The sequence below is a fragment of the Peromyscus eremicus genome, chromosome 9 (assembly GCF_949786415.1).
Source record: "Peromyscus eremicus chromosome 9, PerEre_H2_v1, whole genome shotgun sequence".
Classification (NCBI taxonomy): Eukaryota; Metazoa; Chordata; class Mammalia; order Rodentia; family Cricetidae; genus Peromyscus; species Peromyscus eremicus.
In genome coordinates, this window is record NC_081425.1 from 24,514,045 (window position 1) to 24,533,877 (window position 19,833).

Consider the following 19,833-nt stretch of genomic DNA (forward strand, 5'->3'; position numbering starts at 1 on the left):
TTCTTTGTAGGTGAGGAAACTGAAGAGAGATGGGATCATCATCTGGACTGTGGAGCTGTTAGTAGAGCTCAGATAGGAACCTAAGTCTTCATTTAATGTTCCATTTTAGTGTTTTTTGTTTAAGAATGTCTCACTAGGCTGTGTTATTGGCCCTGAATTTGTGACCTTTCTGATTTAGTCTTTTAAGTGTTGAGATTTACAGGCCATGCCAACCATATCTAACTTGAACCCAAGTCTTGTTTAGCTGACTGTTAGCATTTTTTAAAAAGCATTTAAATAAGTGAGATAAAGAATATAGACACAATCTTACTTTTACAGTTTCTATTTCAGACAGGAACTCACTGTAGACCAGGCTAGCCTCAAATTCCCTGGCCAAAGCTGTCATCAACTCCCAGTCCTTCTGCTCTATTTCTCAAGTGTTGGGACCACAGACAGAAGTCAATACATTGGGTCCAGCCTTCCATTAAGGGCAGGGAATATGTGCACAGTTTTAAGTAGTGTAGAAGGCAGAATGTAGTCAGTACCAGCTGCCCATTGTCTTCACAATCATACCTAGGGTGCTGAAAGCTGGTAGAGAAATGTGACAGACAAACACTACTATAAACACATAACATTTCAGCACGGCAATTCCTTTATGCTGCTATAACATACAGCATTCCTTCGTTATGTAGCTATTTAACAATTCTATTTTTTAAAAGATTTATTTATTTATTATGTACACAGAAGAGGGTGCCAGATCTCATTACAGATGGTTGTGAGCCACCATGTAGGTGCTGGGAATTGAACTCAGGACCTCTGGAAGAGCAGTTGGTACTCTTAACCTCTGAGCCATCTCTCCAGCCCTCTATTTTCCTTAAAACTCATACGCTACTGTGTCTTTTCCATTAGGAAATCTCATCAGAAGCAGGGTGTGGGCTGGCAAGATGAATTAGCAGGTGAAGGCACTTAACTCCAGGTTGATGAGCTGAGTTGGAGCCCCAGGACTCACATGGTAGGAGAAAACCAATTCCAGAGAGTTGTTCTCTGACCTCCAAATACATGCTGTGTGCTCCCTTCACAAAATAAATGTTTTTAAAGAAGCAGCTGAGTGTGGTGCCTGTAGTCCTACCACTTAGAAGCTATCTCAAAACCAGGCCACCCTGAGCTACAATAAAGAGTTCTAGGCTAGCCTGGGTTACAGAGAGTGAGAGAGAGAGAGAGAGAGAGAGAGAGGAGGAGGAGGAGGAGATCCTGTCTCAAAACAAAACATAAAACAAATCATCATTAGATGGGAGCTTGGGCACTTCTTCCTTCTTCCTCCTTCCTTCCTCCTCCCTCCTCTTTGTATTCTGAGACAAGGTTTCTCTATATAACAGTCCTGGCTGTCCTGGAACTCACTCTGTAGATCAGGCTGGCCTCAAACTCACAGAGATCTGCCTGCCTCTGCTGGGATTAAAGGCGTGTACAACCACCGCCCGGCGGCGATGGGAGCTTCTTAAACTCTTACTATCTGTTATGGTTTGGACATTATCCCTCAAAGGTATACGTGTTTAAAGGCTTAGCTTGTGTTATGAGAGATGGAAGGGTCTTTGAAACCAGGTGTAGTGGGAGTTGTTTAGGTTAGTGAGCGTGTCTTAGAAGAGGAGAGTAGGACCCCAAAACTTTCTCCCTTCTCTCTTTCACTTCCTGGCCATGAGGTGTGAGCAGTTCTGCTTTGAATCTACTCTCACAATGGAATGAATTTATGGGCTACAACTTCTAAAACTATGAGCCCAAATTAACTCTTTTCTTCCTAAGTTGATGATCTCAGGTATTTGTTAGAGTGATGATGGAGGGCCAAAACCACAAGCCCTCCAAAGCCCTTTCATCCCCAATAATCTGTCTTCTCTTCCGAACAGAAGACGGCAGTCTCTTCCAAAGCTGCAGACAGCTCATGTGCTTGCCTGAAGCCATCAGCCATCGGCTGCTGTGAGTTCCTCCTCCTCTAACACTGCCTCTCAGACCTTCAATGTTTGTACTTGGCTCCTTACTGTCACCAATTTAAATTCCAGTTTGGGGAGATAAAATACCTTTTCTTTTCTTTCTTTCTTTTTTTTTTTTTTTTTTTTTTTTCCGTTTTTGAGACAGGATCGTACTACGGAGCCTAGGCTACCTTCCCACTTGAAATCCTTCTGTTTTAGCCTCCCAAGTACTGGGATGGTAGATGTGTGCCATCATGCCCAGCTAAGAGGCAAAATATCTTTTCCTCTGGTCCCTCCATAGTTGTATCCCACTCTCTTACTCCCAGAGCTCAAGGCTTGCCTATTTCTCCTCTGCTTTTCCGTTTCCACTGCTCATAGCATTGCGATTGCCATTTGGGGCTTTTGAAACTGCTATACAAGTGTGTTACACACAAAGTGCAGAGTCTTACTACGTAGCCCTGGGTAGCCTGAAGCTTGCTGCGATAGAGTGGGCTGGCCTCAGACTCACAGCAAGCTGCTTGCTTCCTCTCTCTCCTGAGAACTGGCACCAAAGGCTTGTGTACCACTCCCAGTTAAAGAACATTGTTTTTTTAAAGACAGTCTTACAGGGTTGGGGATTTAGCTCAGTGGTAGAGCGCTTGCCTAGCAAGCACAAGGCCCTGGGTTCGATCCTCAGCTCAAAAAAAAAAAAAAAAAAAAAAAAAGACAGTCTTACTATGTAGCTCTGGCTGTCCTGGAACTCCCTAGGTAGGCCAGGCTGGGCTTGATCACACAGAAATCTGCCTGCTTCTGCCTCCCAAGTGTTTAAAGTTGTGTGCCACCATACCCAGCTCCTAAAGGATACTTTTAAACCTATGTTTGGCTTGACTTCTCTTAAAGATATATTATTTAAAAATGAATAAACATAATGAGTTTAGTATTTTACTTTTCGATTGCTTAATGAATTTATAGGTACAAATGTGTGTACACCCCGCTACATACATTTCCTGTTGCTTTGACGCAGGTTTCACTATGTAGTCCAAGCATGCCTAAACCTCACTCTATAGCCCAAGTTGGTCTTGGATTTGTGACCACCTTGCTTTGGTCACCTAATTACAGGTATGTACCACCAAGCCCAATTATAAATTGTTGTTGTCTTTTGATGGTGCTGGGATTGAACTCAGAGCCTCATAAATGCTAGGCATGTGCTTCTACCACGGGTCTAAACCCCCAGCTAATGGATGTATTTTAAAACCATTTCTCAGTTTTAATGTTATGTTATGTTAAATACGAACAGCTCCTCAGAGACCTCAAAAAAAATTGAACAATGCACAAGAAATTCTGAGATCAAGTCTTAAAAACAAATGCTGATGTAATTCTAGTCCTTGGGATACTGGGGCAGGAGGAATGCTCCAAATTTGAGGCCAGCCTGAGCTAGCTGCATAGTAACTGCAAGGCCAGCCTGGGCTACAGAATAAAACGATCTTAAAATATCAAAAATAAGCAAACCAATAGAATCAATGCTGTAAAGAACTGCTTTGCCCCGGCTTATAGATGCTCCAGTCCAGTCCAGTTTCTTTCCAAGGTGTTATCTTTGGGAAAGGGAGGCATTCAGTCAGGACAATGCAAACAGGAGAAGCTTATGGCGCAGGGAAAAGAGGGAAGGAGAGGGGCTGATAAAGGAAGGTGTGACGCTTTGGCTATGGCCTCCTTTGGTCAGAAGAGGAGGCAGTCTAGATGGCCAGTGTCCCTAACACTTTACACTTGCAGGCCCAGCGGCTCTAAGTGTGTGGCTCATAGGCTCCCTTGGTTGGCTTTAAGTCCATGAATCTTTGTATCAAATAACATTCCCCGCCGCGCCCCTATCGCTTTGCTTTCCAGTTGCTTTTGTTTTGGTTTGGCAACTTTTTTTTTATAGTCTTCTTTATTGTGCAGATGTTAATGGATTCATGAGACCTCCACAGTTTACCATTGCCCCCTCTCCCCAAGACAGGGTTTCTCTGTGTGGTCCTAGATGTCCTCAATCTGCCTGCCTCTGCCTCCTGAGTGCTGGGATTAAAGGTGTGCACCAGCCACCTTGATTTTCATTTACTCTTGACGCTATGGTTTGGTGAGGTGGGCTGCTGTCAGCTGCTGCTGCACTGAAATATTCTCTAAAGCACACATGTGGCTGCTGCTTCTACTCCCCCAGCTGCCTTATAGAAGGGAACACTTCTCTTTTTGGTTTTGATTTTTGTTTGTTTGAGACAAGGTCTCAATATGTAGAACTCACTATGTACACCAGGCTGGTTCTGAACTCATGGCCGTCTACCTTTCTCTGCCTCCTGTGTACTGGAATTAAGGCATGGGTCACCATTTTCCCCCTTAATTTTCTTTTTGTTTGTTGTTTGTTTTTTGAGATATGACTGTACTATGTAGTTCAGACTGGCCTCAAACTCAGTTATGTGGCCCATCCTGGCACTGGCCTCTTCCACCCTTCTGCCACCATGGGCAGCTAACACCCCGGGACTCCACGACTCCTGAGTGGACAGAAGTTTCAGTCCATCCTGTGGGGAGGATGCAGTGGAGTCTGACATCAAGGGAGACAGGAAACAGTCCAGAGCCTGGCCTGACCTCCTGACAGTATTCACTGGTGCTGACAACAGTCCCGGGCCCCCGGTGGCTCTGTCTGCGCTTTCCCAGCTTCCTTTCTTCCTGATGCTCTTGTCACAAGCCACTCTTCACTCTTCACTCTTCGTTGTGTGGACAGTCTTGCACGGTCGTGTTTCCCACGATCCTGTCACACTTATTTTGTTCTCATTCTATATACTCTCATGAGTTTTTCTAGTTCCACATTTAAAAAAAAAATGCTGTTCTGGGAGGTGGTGGTGCACGCTTTTAATCCCAGCACTTGGGAGGCAGAGGCAGGAGGAGCTCCCAGTTCGAGACCAGCCTAGTCTACAAAGTGAGTTCCAGGACACCCAGGGTTACTCAAAGAAACCCTATCTTGAAAAACCAAAAAACAACCAACCAAACAAAAAAAACAAAACCAAAACAAACAAACAACCCCCGCCCCCCCCCAAACCTATGTTGTGACTCAAATCTTTGTTTCTAAATGAGGTCTTTCTCGGGCTTAAGAACTCATGTTTTAACCTGGAAGCAGATATATCCACTTAGATATCTGCCTTTCTTTCCCAAGCTCATTCCTCCTTCTACTACCACAGACCTAGGATCAAGGCAAACGCCGGGCCACCAGTTCTCATTTCTCCCTCTTCATCGGTCCCTAAATCCGATTACCAGGCCCTGCCATTCTGCTTTGAAATCGGCCTACTTCTGACTCATGCCATCCATCATCAGCAATCTAGTTCCAGTGAAATACAAGAATAGCTTCCCGAGCGGGTTCTTACCACCGTCCTTACAGTAATCCCAAAGGCTATGGGAAAGGGGCTTTCCTACCAGCATCCTAAGTTTGGGCTAGTATTAAAACAGACATCTGGTCAACTAAAGAGTTTATTTCTGAGGACTTGTGATCTGCCCTCTTCAATAAGTAAATAAATAAATGAACAGGGAGGGAGATAGAGAAGAGTTAGGGGTTTGGGGGTGTAGCTTAGCTCAGTGGTAGAGCACTTGCCTAACATGTGAGGCCCTGAGCTTGATCCCTGCACCACAACAAACAAACAAGCACCCCAATAATAAAGAAAAGCAGAATTAGAATTTTCAGATGCGATTGTAAATCTCCTTCATTTAAGGCAAATGTGAATGGAAAGATGTGGGTAAACAGTAAGGTAAATCCTGAACCCAGGGGACAAGCTGGGAGCAGCTGGTCTAGAAGGTCCCAGTTCCTTCACCCACAGTGCTTCCGGCCTCTAGATTCCAAGTCCTGCTGATGCTAAGAGAACAGCATATAGTCAATTGTTTCCTTTTTCCTCTTCTTGAAAAACCTAACTGTTTAAGGTTTCTACTTTATCTGTGCATCAAGTATCAATCTTAGTGCAAGCGAAGGCATTGAAGAGGAAAATAGATTATAATCTACTGGAAAGGAAATAGAAAAGGGTACTTACTGTACGGCATCAAAAATAAAAGAAGGGGAAAAGGCCTTTAGCACCTGGATAAGACATTCAGCTATGAGTTTTTTGGCAACTAAGACAAAAATGAAGCACATTGAATTACAGTTTTCATTCTCTGACAGAAAAAAGGAAATGATATAACTTCATTTACAGAGGCAAAACTTTACTGGAACTAATGTAAGCAATAACTCATAAGGAGTTTTTTTGTTTTGTTTTGTTTTGTTTTCTAAATGGGACTAAGTTGATTGGACTTTCTTTTAATGAAAAAATGGATTTACTCTTAATTTCAACAGTATGTAATCTGTAAGCATGATAGATTTGCTTCACTTTTACCACAATCAATTTTATCTGTACCAACAGGGCCAGTGAGCTACCAGTGGACTGCAGGAAAGATTTAAATACAGAATATACATGGCAGTGCTTACATTCCTTAAGTAGTCTTACAAAACAGAGAGAGATCACATTGCCCTTGAACTCACAGAGATCCACCTGCCTCTGCCTCCCGAATGCTGGGATTAAAGTCATGCGCCACCACTGCCTGGCTCCAGTATACATTTTGATAACACTCACTCAGAAAAGGACAACTTTGTATGGCCAGACTCCAGATGTTTTAGGAATGACAATGTGGTACTGTCCTACTTGGAGCCTTTTTCATTTGCCAGCATGTGACTTGGATCTAACTCATGTTACATCAACACATAGAGCCACACGAGACCTCAGTGGTCTGCCTAAGAGGTGGAGCTGGAGCCCTAACTCAGAACAGGATCTGAGGAACTTTAAAGTGTGCATTTGTCTTCTGTCTGAATCACTAATTTAAGCTGTTGGAATTCAGCTGATTAAAACCATGATTTACATGAAATGGTATCCCCAGGCCTGGAAGTTGTATGGAGTAAGCCAGTAGCCTTGGGTACATCTAGTCAGTTTTTGTCACATGACAAAGTGCCCAAGAAAACAGCTGAAGGAGGATGGGTTATTTTGAGCTTTTGAGCTATTATTTGGACTCATGAATAATGTGGCTTTAAGTCTGATGTATAAAATGTAGAAATAAAATTGCTTCTATAATTTTCAAAGTGTAGCATAATCCTTTAGAATTAAATGAGACTTGCCATTCTGAAAAGAAAAAGTCTTATACAGCTTTACAATGGAACAGAAACCTGTGGTTTTGATCTCTTAAATATTCAATTTAAACACATACACCGAATAAGTCAGGTGTCCACAGTGAAGAAACAATTACTGGAAGGCAGAATTCTAGGACGTAAGTGATGGCTGTACCGATGGAGATGGCCCAGAGTGAGAGGCCGAAGAAAGAATAAGGCCCTGCTCTACCTAGCTCTGCCATCTGTTCCTGACGGGCTTATCTATCTCCAGGTTATCGCTAAACTGCAGTCCAGCGGCTTGAGATGGAGCTCAGCCGAAAGCTCGCCTGGCACAGACCAAGTCCTGTGTTGGGTCTCAGCAGCTTAAACACCAGGCCTGGTAGACATACCTTGAAATCTTAGCACTTGGTAGGTGGAGGCAGGAAGATCACAAGTTCAAGGTTTGCCTACATAGTGAGTTTGAGGCGAATCTGGGGTACATGAGCCTATACTAAAAAGCAAGGAAAAAAAAGTCAATTCAGGACTACCTTCTTGCCCCTTACTGTGTGTGTGTGTGTGTGTGTGTGTGTGTGTGTGTGTGTGTGTGTAATTATTTTTATTTTTTTGTGAGTTTCACTATTTAGCCCAGCCTCCGCCTCAGTGTCTGGAATGCTGCCTCAAGGCCAGTGTTGCCATGATCGCCCCGCTTTACTCTTCTATCCATTATAGAAGGTGACATAAAAGACACCTCTAAGAGAACCTATTCCAAAAGCCATTCTTTTTTGTTGGAATGAGATTTTAATTTATGTGCATGTGTGTGCCTCCTGACTGTGCACCATATGCATGCCATTGCCCATAGGGGCCAAAGGATGTTAAAACTCCTAGAACCAGAATTTCAGGCAGCTGTGAGCTCTCCCACTGGGTGCTCAGAACCGAGCCCAGGGTCCAAGCAGTGAGTGCTTTTAACTGAGCTGTCTCTCCAGCCCCTTCCCTATTTCTCGTGAAGATGACCTTCCAACACCCCCACAGCACTTCTAGGACACGCACCTTTGAACTGTTTCCAGCAACAGCCCCAGTTAATCTCTCTCAACAATATTCTTCCAGTCATTTCTTCCCAAACAGTTGACAGACTTTTTCCAGACCAGACAACAACCTTAGTAGTCTCATAAATCAATGATTTCTTTTGAAACTTTCTGTTTTAGAAAAATAAAATGATAGAAATATGGATGGAGGGGCTGGAGAGATGGCTCAGTGGTTAAGAGCACTGGCTGCTCTTCAAGAAGACCTGGGTTCAATTCCCAGGACCCACATGGCAACTCACAACTGTCTGTAACTCCAGTTCCAGCGGATCTGACACCTTCACACCAATGCACATAAAAATAAAGTTAGATAAATTATTAAAAAAATGTGGCTGGAAGAAGCAATGATTAAGATAGTATACTGGAAAAATGATTTGGACTGAAACATTGCACTTGGCACAATTACCTGTTAGTGAGGATACCCAGCTACTGGCACTCTTATCATTGCATATAAAGTGCAAAAGTACACTCACCCAGGAAAAGTCTGGCAGTTCTTACCAACATATGCTTACCCCGAAACCCATCATTTGTGCTCTAGTGTGTACTAAGAGAAAACAGAGGCCCATATTTTGCACAAATACCTACATACAACTGTCTAAAGTGGTTTTATTTGTAGATTTGATAATATACTTTAAAATGAAACAAATAAGCAACAACAAAAATCATAAAATAGCTACAAAATTATAACTAGTATCTTTTTTTATAACTAGTACATTATATTGTAATATTAACACAAGAGTAAATTAAAAAATTAAATGTACCATACATAGTATGACCCAAATAGCTATCAACTGGTGAATGGATTAGTGGACTGTGCTGCAGCCATATAATGTGACATAAACACTCAGTTAAGTGAAAAAAGCCAGTTAAGTGAAAAAGTGAAAAAAAAAAAAAAGGCTACATGTTGCTAATTTAAATTATATGACTTTCTATAAAAGGTGAAACCACAGGTAAAGAAAATAGGTCAGTTGACATTGAGGTACAGGACTGAGGAAAAGAAAGGAAGTCACCTCAAAGGGGGCACGAGAGAGTTTTGGGGGTGGTGAGACTATTTTACATATTGATGGTGGTAGTAATACAATGTATTTGCCAAAAGAAACAAGCGAAATTAATGTCCCCAAAGTTATATCATATTGTTCATACACACACACACACACACACACACACACACACACACATTTGAGGTAGCATCTCAGACTAACCTCAAACTTCCTATGTAGCCAGCTTTGAATTTCTGACCTTGCTTCTCTTGGCTAGGGGCTGAAATGATAGGGGCTCAGCTTTATTTGGTACTTGGAATGAGACCCAAGGCCCTGTGCATGCCAGGCAAGCAGGCTACAACTGAGCTATCTACCTGCCCCTGTTTATCTCTTCTAATAATACATAAACCACAAAACAATCAGCTAGTATCCTTTGGACTGGATGGATTTAAGAAGAGAGGACGGATGGAAGGAAGGGAAGGGTGGGGGAAGGAAAAAGAGAGCACAAAGTTAGTGGGTAGAGAGGTGTGGAAGATCCGAAGGAAGCGGATAAATGTGACTAAAATACACACTACGAAAGTGTTTTATAATAACGTTTATAAATTAACAAATTACATTTTCAAAGAATTAAAAACATTTGGTGAGCCAGGCAGTGGTGGCGCACGCCTTTAATCCCAGCACTCGGGAGGCAGAGGCAGGTGGATCTCTGTGAGTTCGAGGCCAGCCTGGGCTACCAAGTGAGTCCCAGGAAAGGCGCAAAGCTACACAGAGAAACCCTGTCTCGAAAAACCAAAAAACCAAAACAAAACAAAACAAAAACAAACATTTGGTGAGCAACAATTAAAAACAGAAAAGAACCTTAAAATCTGCACATGGTGGTACACACCAATAGTCCTAGCACTTAGGAGCTGAAGGTAGGAGGGTCAGAAGTTCAGTTATCCTTGGCTGGAGGAGAGATGGAGGCTGGCCTCAGGCTCATGAGACACTCCCCCTTTGCCAAAATATTTGAACTTGAAAGCTCAATATACATATTGCATATGAAGACTGGGCATACAGTGATAGGTAAGACAGAGGCACACTAGAGAAACTTAATGTCTTATGGTAGAAAGAAATAAAGCAGGTAGTGGTTAAATAATGTGAAAATCAGTGACTGAGATATAAAAAAGCATCCAGAAATGACAGTTAGCTCTAAAAATAAAGTACATCACAGATCAAATGTTATAAAGATGGATACCTCACAGTGAGCTACAAACAGAAGTCATTGATGAACACAGGATAGCAGAATCCAATCATCTTAACTCAAGCATAGATTTGGAAAATGCTCAAGAGGACAAACTATTACAAGATGGGAAAAGTACCTCACGGTGATTTAGAAGTTGTTCCAAATCCAATGCCATTTGGTTCTTCGTCTGAAGCAGGGCTGACTTTTCTTTATTTAAATTGCTGTTAAAAACCCAAGTGTTAAAAAGTGACCATGTTGTATGAGTTTAGAGACAGCAAATACAATGAATAAACATAAATTTGATAGTCTGAACTGAAGACGAATGGGATTTGTAGTCGATATACACAGCAGAGCAGACACTGTGATGTTATTGTGCGAGGGGAGTGTTTGACAGTGTGACTCCCTGCCTGCTCTGGGCACACAATCAGTGTTTTACTGACTGCTTGCTCCTGAAATGTTAAAAGGAGGTAGAAAAGAAGGCTATAAATACATGGACATATTGAAACACAAGATATGAGAGGTCAAATTGAAGCATTTATCCCTAGGACTTACCGTGGTTTTTAATTTGTCACATAGTAAATTACGAAGTACATAATTTAAATAAACCAGTCTACTGTAATTTGCAAAATAATTTTGTCTCCAAATTCTTAGTTCAGTATTAAATTTCTATGTCTACATTGTGATTGTCTCACTGGTAAGTTCTTGTTTATGACAGTTTACTGTAAGGTCATATTAGTATTCTAAGAAATCATTGTGGACTGCTTTATATTATCTGAAATTTTACTATTTGATGCACAGAAATTAATAGGAAGACTCGAATGAAATATTCTATATAATGTCATTTGTAAAAAATCTATGTGACCGGCTCTGTAAGAACTAAGAAAAGCAATAATAAATCAAAATAGCACAGTTCCTCAAATGTTGAGACAAAAATCTGTGAGGGTGAAGTTAATGAGAAGCATTTTGTTGTAAGACAACTTTAAGTTATATTTAACAAAAAGTTACCAATTATAAAAATTTTAGAAGATTTTTTTGAACTTAAATGTAATGAGGGTTCTGGAAGAACTGGCAAGTCCAAGGACCCAAAAAGAAAAAAATCCCACTTCCTCCCGATTAAGTCAGCTTCCCCACGAAGCACCTGTCCTGAGGAGAGGCCGGTGCATTCTGACTGTTTCCTTCTGTGCCATTCACTCAGCTGTGCAGTGCAAAGCAGAACTCGGTTTTCACATCTGTAAAAGTGTAAACTACTCACATATGTCAAAGGGATATGTGAATTACCTAGTGAATGATTACATAAAGTGCTGAACACATAAAACTCTACATAAATGCTGTACACTATTACTAACTTAGATGAAAACCAGGCATCAGAGGAAAATAGTAATTAAATGCCAATAAAGCAAGCAGCTCAGCAGAAAAACAAACTGACATGCAGAGGTAGGCGCCAGGGATCCTACTAAGCTGAGCAGTTGAAAAGAACAAAATGGTGTCCACGACAGAGTGCATGTTCCGCCGGGCTCTAAGGCATGGTAAGCATCAGATGTTTCTGAAATGCTCAAATTCGAAGCTATTTGTATTTTATCTGAAGATACACACTTCTCAAAATGAAAGTAACGTCTGGGAAACAGAACTAGGTCTTTTCAAGGAGTGAAAACGTTATGTTCATATGTAAGTACATACATACACAATGCACAAACACTCGCTTATGTGCAGTGCGTGCACACACACACACACACACACACACACACACACACACACACACCCATTAAATAAAATACAGAGCAATGGGAATGGAATGTTAAAGTAATTAAAGGATTCTGACCGGATATTCTCTAGAAAGGCTTTGTATACAGTATTTAACTTTTCAAGAATAAAGCAAGTGTTCCTCAATTAAACAGCACCACAGTGCTATAGAATCCAAATTGGGTGGATAACAGAATAGCCGTGTTGCATCTGAAAGACAGCAGTTTACACAAGCAATATGGATGCTTCAGACCACATTCTGTGACTGGAAGATCTGGGATATACTTTCAAAGTCTTAGTCTTTGCTATAACCTATCTAAGTCACAAGGGACACCACTGTTAGCATGGGCATTTCTAAACCTCCACTGTCCTGATGGTGTGTACTTTCTTAGCAGAAATGTTGTCTTTCTAAGACACCGTTTCTACGAATGGAAAGTGACTTTGAAAATATAAAGTTTCCATGAGTGACTCATAAAGATAGGAAACAAGCTTCTCTCTGAACACATCTATCTTGAATGTTATATTACACCCATAATTGTTCAATTCACTGTTAATTATTACTTAGACACTCATATTTATGGCTCTGTTTCACCTGCTATATGAAAACATATTCCTGATATATTGTACCTTAACTTCCTGGATCAATATACTCTGGCTTAGCCTTGTAAGAGAAGTTGACAATGTACTCTTTTCTTCTCTAACTACTAGTTAAGAATAAACTGAAAACTGACAGCAGAGAAAGAAAACTTATGCTAATTATTCTTTTTATGCTCCCCTCAGATCCAAAGTCGAGCTCACACTGGATTTTCCAGACTGACTGTCTCCTGTGTGTGGTGGAGAGTTAACGCACCACTTTTAGACTCGATTACTACTTTAATGACAGGGGAATTCAAAGCAGTTATTAGCAACCTCTTACTGTGAGCTTTCCAACAGCTTCTGATGATTTTATTTCAATCCATACTGATTCTAACCTTTCCGGATACTAAGCGCACTGTGTAGATAGGTCTGGGAGTAGAGCACAGCAGTAGAATGCTTGACTGAATAAATTGTATGAATATTTAAACTTGCAAGGGTTGACAGTAGTATGATGGCATTGTTTTAATTTGAAAAGAAAACAATACATTCCCTCAGTTCTTTCGTTGTTAAGATAAGGTCTCATGTATCCCCGGTTGGCCTCCAACTCTGACAGAGCTGAGGATGACCATGAGCTTAAACTTTTGAATTAATTTGGTGTGTGTGTGTGTGTGTGTGTGTGTGTGTGTGCGTGCATGTGTGTTATATGGACCAGTGTACATGCCCACGTGGAAGTCACAGGAAGACATAACGTTTCCTCTTCTATCATTCTGCCTTATTCCCTTGGGATGGTCTTGGACTGAATCTGGAGCTAGGCCGGCAGCCCAGCACGCCTGGGATCCCCCTTTCTGCATTACAGGAGTGTGTGGCCACATCTAGCTCTTTCAGTTCTTTTAGACGGGTGCTGGGATCTGAACTCCAGTCTTCATGGCTGCACAGCAAGTACTCTTCCCTATGAGCTACCTCTCTAGCTTTTCAATGTTGTCACCACACCTTATCAATCAGACACGAGCAGGGGCAGAACTTAGGACAGAATTTCTAATGCCACAATTACACTACTTTGATTTTTCACAGTAGATGACAGTTGCTTCACCTGGAAGCAAAGTATCATATCCCATCAAATATTAGTTCAGAATCTATTAAAATATACTATGAACTTAGGAAACACTATTTTGGTAATCCAAGTATGGTGGTACACACCTTCAATCCCAGCACCAGGAAGCAAAGGCAGGTGGTTCTGTGAGCTCAAGGGAACCTAGTTTAAGTAGCCAGTTCCAGGACAGCCAGAGCTACAGGGAGACCCTGTTTCAAATGCATATTCTGATAGTTAATTCCACATTGACTTATGATTACTGTTGCTATAATTATAGGAGTCTTACTTTTTGTCCATATCCAAAATGAAATGTTATTTCTCATTTTTAAGGTTATTATCAACACAGATTTGTCAAGAATTAGATGAATACCAATAATGGCAATTGCTTATGAGTGCTTATGATGTTTAGATACTATGCTATACTTATTAAAAAATTGCATCTTAATCCTCAGACAACTATATGAATTAGGTATGTCAATACTACTCTCACAGATGAAGAGGCTGGCTGTGTAGTTCAATACCATAGCCATTAGCCAAGGTGACAATTAAAATAAAAATGAATTTAAATAGCACAGAGAAATTTGTTCTTCAGGAACATGTGGGAAATGGCTATACTACTAGGTAGTGCAAATATGGAAATTTTTATTGTTATAAAAAGTTTGACAAGATAACAGGCAGAGAGCTTTACTAATTTGTCCCAATTCGAGGAGAAGCCCTGGGCTGCATTACAACTCATGTAGCCTATTGACAGAGTCAGCATGCTACCTCCCTCTACTTTTTAAAAAGAGATCTTCCTTGTATTGTTTGTTAGTTCTGTGTATATGTATGAGTCTGTGTGGGGTACGTGAACATGTGAGTCAGGTTCCTGCAGAGACTCGAAGAGAGGGTAGGATCCCCTAGAGTTGGAGGGGAGGCAGCTGGGAGCTACCCTATGTGGATGCTGGGATACTAAACTTGCTTGTGTTCTCTGCAAGAGAACACTCGCTCTCAGCTACCATGCCATCTTTCCAGCCTGCTCAGTATGCCCTTAAGATTTTTTTCTTGCCGGGCAGTGGTGGTGCACGCCTTTAATCCCAGCACTTATTTCTGGCCACTTTAATTATTATTTTTTTATTTAATTAACCTTTTTTTCATTTATTTTACATACCGAATAGTTTCCCCTCCCTCTCTTCTCCTGTCCATTCTTCCCCTCCCCATTCTACCCCCTCCCCATCCACTCCTCCTCTATCTCCACTCAGAAAGGGGCAGGCTTCCCATGGACTTGAACAAAGCATGGCACATCAAGGTGAGGCAGGACCAAGCTCCTCTCCCTGGCATTAAGGCTGCTGGAAGTAATCCAGCATGAGGGACAGGTTCCTAAAAGCCACTTTAATGCTGAACAGAAAAAGTACTTAAAAATTATTTCAAGGCAAATGTAAAAGAGGTATTTTTCTCTAGAGTTTTTTTCTTTCTCTCTCTCTCTCTCTCTCTCTCTCTCTCTCTCTCTCTCTCTCTCTCTCTCTTTCTTTCTTTCGAGACAGGGTTTCTCTGTGTAGCATTGGAGCCTTTCCTGGAACTCGCTCTGTAGACCAGGCTGGCCTCGAACTCACAGAGATCCACCTGCCTCTGCCTCCTGAGTGCTGGGATTAAAGGTGTGCACCACCACCGCCTGGCTTCTCTAGGGTTTTATATGTCCTTTCTTCAAGTTTATAAAAGTAAAATGATAGTATTATAAAGATTTCAACTATAATAAATATATAACAAGAAAAAGTACCATCGGAGGTTTCTTCCTCAGTTTCCCTACCATAACTACATGCAAAATAGATGATGAAATACATAATTTCTGTTGTTTGCAGCATGTACTTATAGTCAAATCAATCAATTAATTGAATCAATTTGTTAGTAATTACATTTAAGAAATATTTTAAACTTTACATTAGTTTTAGAAATAAACTTACTTATTTTGATGTTTACTATACATATGTGACTTTTTTATCATAACACCAAAAAATTAAGAGCAAGAGTAAAGTTCTGGGACAATGATTTTGGTGTGGTAGGAGATGATTTGCATCAAAAGAACACTCAGATTTCAGAATTACGCATGAGAGTTCCATGTTTTCGGTCGTACATCTTAGGAAACCTATTTCCTAATTTTCTCTCAATCTTAAATTTAATAACTAAGCTAAATAACCAACTACTCACGAGTTAAAACCTTGTTCTCAACATGCAGCATCACTTTTTTTTTCTTTAAAAAACTAGAAATGGGTGTCAGGAAGAGGGCAAAAGGGCTCAGCAGGTAATGCCAGGCATGACAAACCCAAACCCCCCCCTTCTCTCTCTCTCTCTCTCTCTCTCTCTCTCTCTCTCTCTCGTGTATGCAAAACCAAACTCATAAACCCCAGACTCATCAATGAACAGGTAAACAAATGTGAATGACAGAGCTTGGCGTGGTGGTGCACGCCCTTAATCCCAGCATTTGGGAGGCAGAGGCAGGCAGATCTCTGAGTTGGAGGCCAGCCTGGTCTACAGAGCTACAGAGAAACCCTGTCACATAAAAAAAGAAAAAGAAAAAGAAGGAAAGACAGGAAGAAAGGATGTGTGACTAATAAAGGAAGCAAATCTTTTGCATAATGTTTGTTCCCCTAACACAGATTCAGTTTTAAAAAAGTGTTGGGAAGGAATTTATTTCTTGACACCTAGGTAATTCTTGGGTTACTGCATGTAAAGGATCAGAGGCAGATAAGCCCAGCATTTTCTTGGCAAAGTCAACATAAATCTAAGCAAAAGTCTAAACTCGACAGTTTAAAAAGCCATCTTAACTGTAAAATGACATGTGCTTACAGTCCTTCCTTCCTGACCACCCCAATGCTCAGTAAGGAATCTAGGGGACAAGAACAAGCTGGCTTGTGGGCCCTTAGTATGCACAGTGTTTTGCTAGAGAGCACACCGTTATTTCCAAGCAAAGACTTCGGATCCCAAGGTGAAATATGAACAGCTAATATGATGTAATGTGTGAGTACAGGTACGGGTGAGCCATGCTGCATACAGCGTGAGCCATGCTGTGATGGGGAGGGCCAAGACTCCATCACTGCTTTCCACCGTTTTTAAGACAGGTGTTTTGTTTTGTTTTTTTTGTTTTTTTTTTTCTGTTGCATCTGCCATGACAGCTGGTCTGTTAGTTTCAGGGGATCCTCCTGGCTCCACCCCCATCTTGCTTTAGAAGCACTGGGACTAGAGATGTGCACTACTGAGTACTGAGTCTGGCTTTCTGTGGTCCTGGATTTACACTCAGGTCCTCATTCTAGCACATACACTTTACCCAACAAGCCATCTCCACAGCTCCTTTCTTTCAAGTCTGAATCCTTATATAACTTCAGACTATGTTCATAATTCAATGATTTAAACTGTACAATTCAAATAAGCTGCAGCGGCATATTAACAACGCCTTTATTATTTGAATAAAAGATGTGTAGATGGTTTACCTGACATCTTTCTCCAGTTGAGCTGTACTCTTCATCAGTGAATCAATCTTGGAATCCCTTTGCCGCACAGACTCTATGAGGTACCTGTAGGGTTGCTGAGTCTGGTTTAACAGTGAATTGGCTCTGTCAAGCTGAAGAAACACACTCGTCATTAAACTGCAGAAAACTTGACAACACACTGAAACCACCCCCGACACTTTACTGTCACGGCACAGTGTCTTCTCGACGAGACTTTTCTAAGCACTGGAGTCTGAACTCAGGACCTTGTGCCTGCACTGAACTACATACCACATACCCAGGACCTCATGCCTGAACTGAACTACATACCACATACCCAGGACCTCAGGCCTGCATTGAACTACATAACACATACCCAGGACCTCAGGCTTACACTGAGCTGCACACCACATACCCAGGACCTCAGGCCTGCATTGAACTACATAACACATACCCAGGACCTCAGGCCTACACTGAGCTGCACACCACATACCCAGGACCTCAGACCTGCACTGAACTACATACCATATACCCAGGACCTCATGCCTGAACTGAACTACATACCACATACCCAGGACCTCATGCCTGAACTGAACTACATACCACATACCCAGGACCTCAGGCCTGCACTGAACTACATAACACATACCCAGGACCTCATGCCTGCACTGAGCTGCACACCACATACCCAGGACCTCAGGCCTGCACTGAGCTGCACACCACATACCCAGGACCTCAGGCCTGTACTAGTTGCACACCACATACCCAGGACCTCATGTCTGCACTGAGCTGCATACCACATACCCAGGACCTCATGTCTGCACTGAGCTGCACACCACATACCCAGGACCTCAGGCCTGCACTGAGCTGCACACCACATACCCAGGACCTCAGGCCTGCACTGAGCTGCACACCACATACCCAGGACCTCAGGCCTGCACTGAGCTGCACACCACATACCCAGGACCTCAGGCCTGTACTGAGTTGCACACCACATACCCAGGACCTCAGGCCTGCACTGAGCTGCACAACACATACCCAGGACCTCATGTCTGCACTGAGCTGCACACCACATCCAGAGTGCATCAAACTTTTGCACATGAACTATTCTGAAATACTAAATAAATCTGTATACATTTGGAGGTTTAAAAAAATGACTAATCAATAATCATTATAAATAATAGTAATAATAATTATAAACAATAAAGAAAAATGTAAAATACTAATAGATATCAATTTGGAAGACTGGTCACCCACATTTTCTATTTGTTTATCTGAGCAACCACATGACATACATACATACATACATACATGTATTTCCTTTTAATGAAAATTCATTAGATAAAACAATCTTTCATTTAGACTTTATTTCTAAAAATATTTATCATTCAATAATTTTATTTCTTCATATCTCCTTTAGTTTTAAAAACATATAACTCATGCACCTGAATCATTTTATATAATTAAAAAAATTAAAATTGTGGTTAAAATACAAAAAACCAAACCCCCCAAAAAATCAAACCCATAAAAAGTTACCATTTAAACTAGTTTTCTTTTCAAGACAAGGTTTCTCTGTGCAGGCCTGGCTCTCCTAGAACTTGTGTTATAGACCAGGTTGGCCTCGAATTCAGAGATCAGCCTGCCTTTGCCTTCTGAGTGCTGGGACTAAAGGTGTGAACCACCAGGCCTCGCCCATTTAAACCATTTTTAAGTATACAATTCAATGGCATTAACTGCGCTCACAATGTTTTAGAACCATCATGCTGATCTTTTATTTCAGTGCTGAGGATTGAAGTCAGGGTCACATACATGCCAACCAGGCACCCTAACCACTAAGCTATGTTCCCAACTCAAAGAACTGGCTGGGCTGCTTTTCAAGACAGAGCCATGGTTTCGCTTCAGCCTCTTGAGTAGGGGATCATAGGAATATACCACCACACCTGCTTACATTTTCTTTCTTAAGTCTATTTTAAAATCTACATACTTGTAAATTTTAAGCTTTATATGCAATTTACTTTGGTATTTCAATTTTTTTTGAGGAGGGCATTCCATTCATTTTATGAAAACAGTAAGGGAAGTCAGGTGTAGTGTGGTACTCCTTTAATCCCAGCACTCGGGAGGCAGAGGAGCTCTGTGAGTTCAAGGTCGGCCTGGTCAATATAGTGAGTTCCAGGACAGGCAGAATTACAGAGTTACATAGTGAGACCTTGTCTGTGAAAAACTAACCAACCAACCAGTAAAAGTAAACAGGTAAGTGGGCCAATGAGATAGCTCAGCCAGTAAAGGTCCTAGCAGAAAAGACTGGTGACCTGGGTCCAACGTCACACACAAAGGTGGAAGGAGAACCAACTCCAAATTTGTTCTGTGACCTCCCCATCTGTGCTGTGACATGTTTGTCCATGTACACACACATACACACACACACACACACACACACACACACACACACACACACACACCATTGAAAACCCAAGAAAACAAAAAGTGAGAGCCTCCCAGACCCGGAGGGGAGGGAGCAGTGAGACGGGATGGGTGTAACTGTGCGGGGTGGAAAGAATGGACGAATCTGGGCAGTAGACAGCAGCGGAGTAGAGCAAAGGCTTCATCAGTGAAGACAAGTACTGGAGGGCCACTTCCCCCTAGCGAG

The 19,833-nt window shown here is 41.6% G+C and overlaps 1 protein-coding gene across 1 annotated transcript in view; it reads right to left on the reverse strand.

Moving 5' to 3' along the window:
* Positions 1-19,833, reverse strand: part of Pibf1 (progesterone immunomodulatory binding factor 1) — a 182,651-nt gene that overhangs the window by 22,020 nt on the left and 140,798 nt on the right. Inside the window, exons 14-15 of the mRNA XM_059273267.1 lie at positions 17,190-17,320; positions 10,459-10,543 (exon numbers count right to left, since the gene is read on the reverse strand). Coding sequence (XP_059129250.1) covers positions 10,459-10,543; positions 17,190-17,320 — 216 coding nt within the window. The remainder of the gene's footprint in view (positions 1-10,458; positions 10,544-17,189; positions 17,321-19,833) is intronic.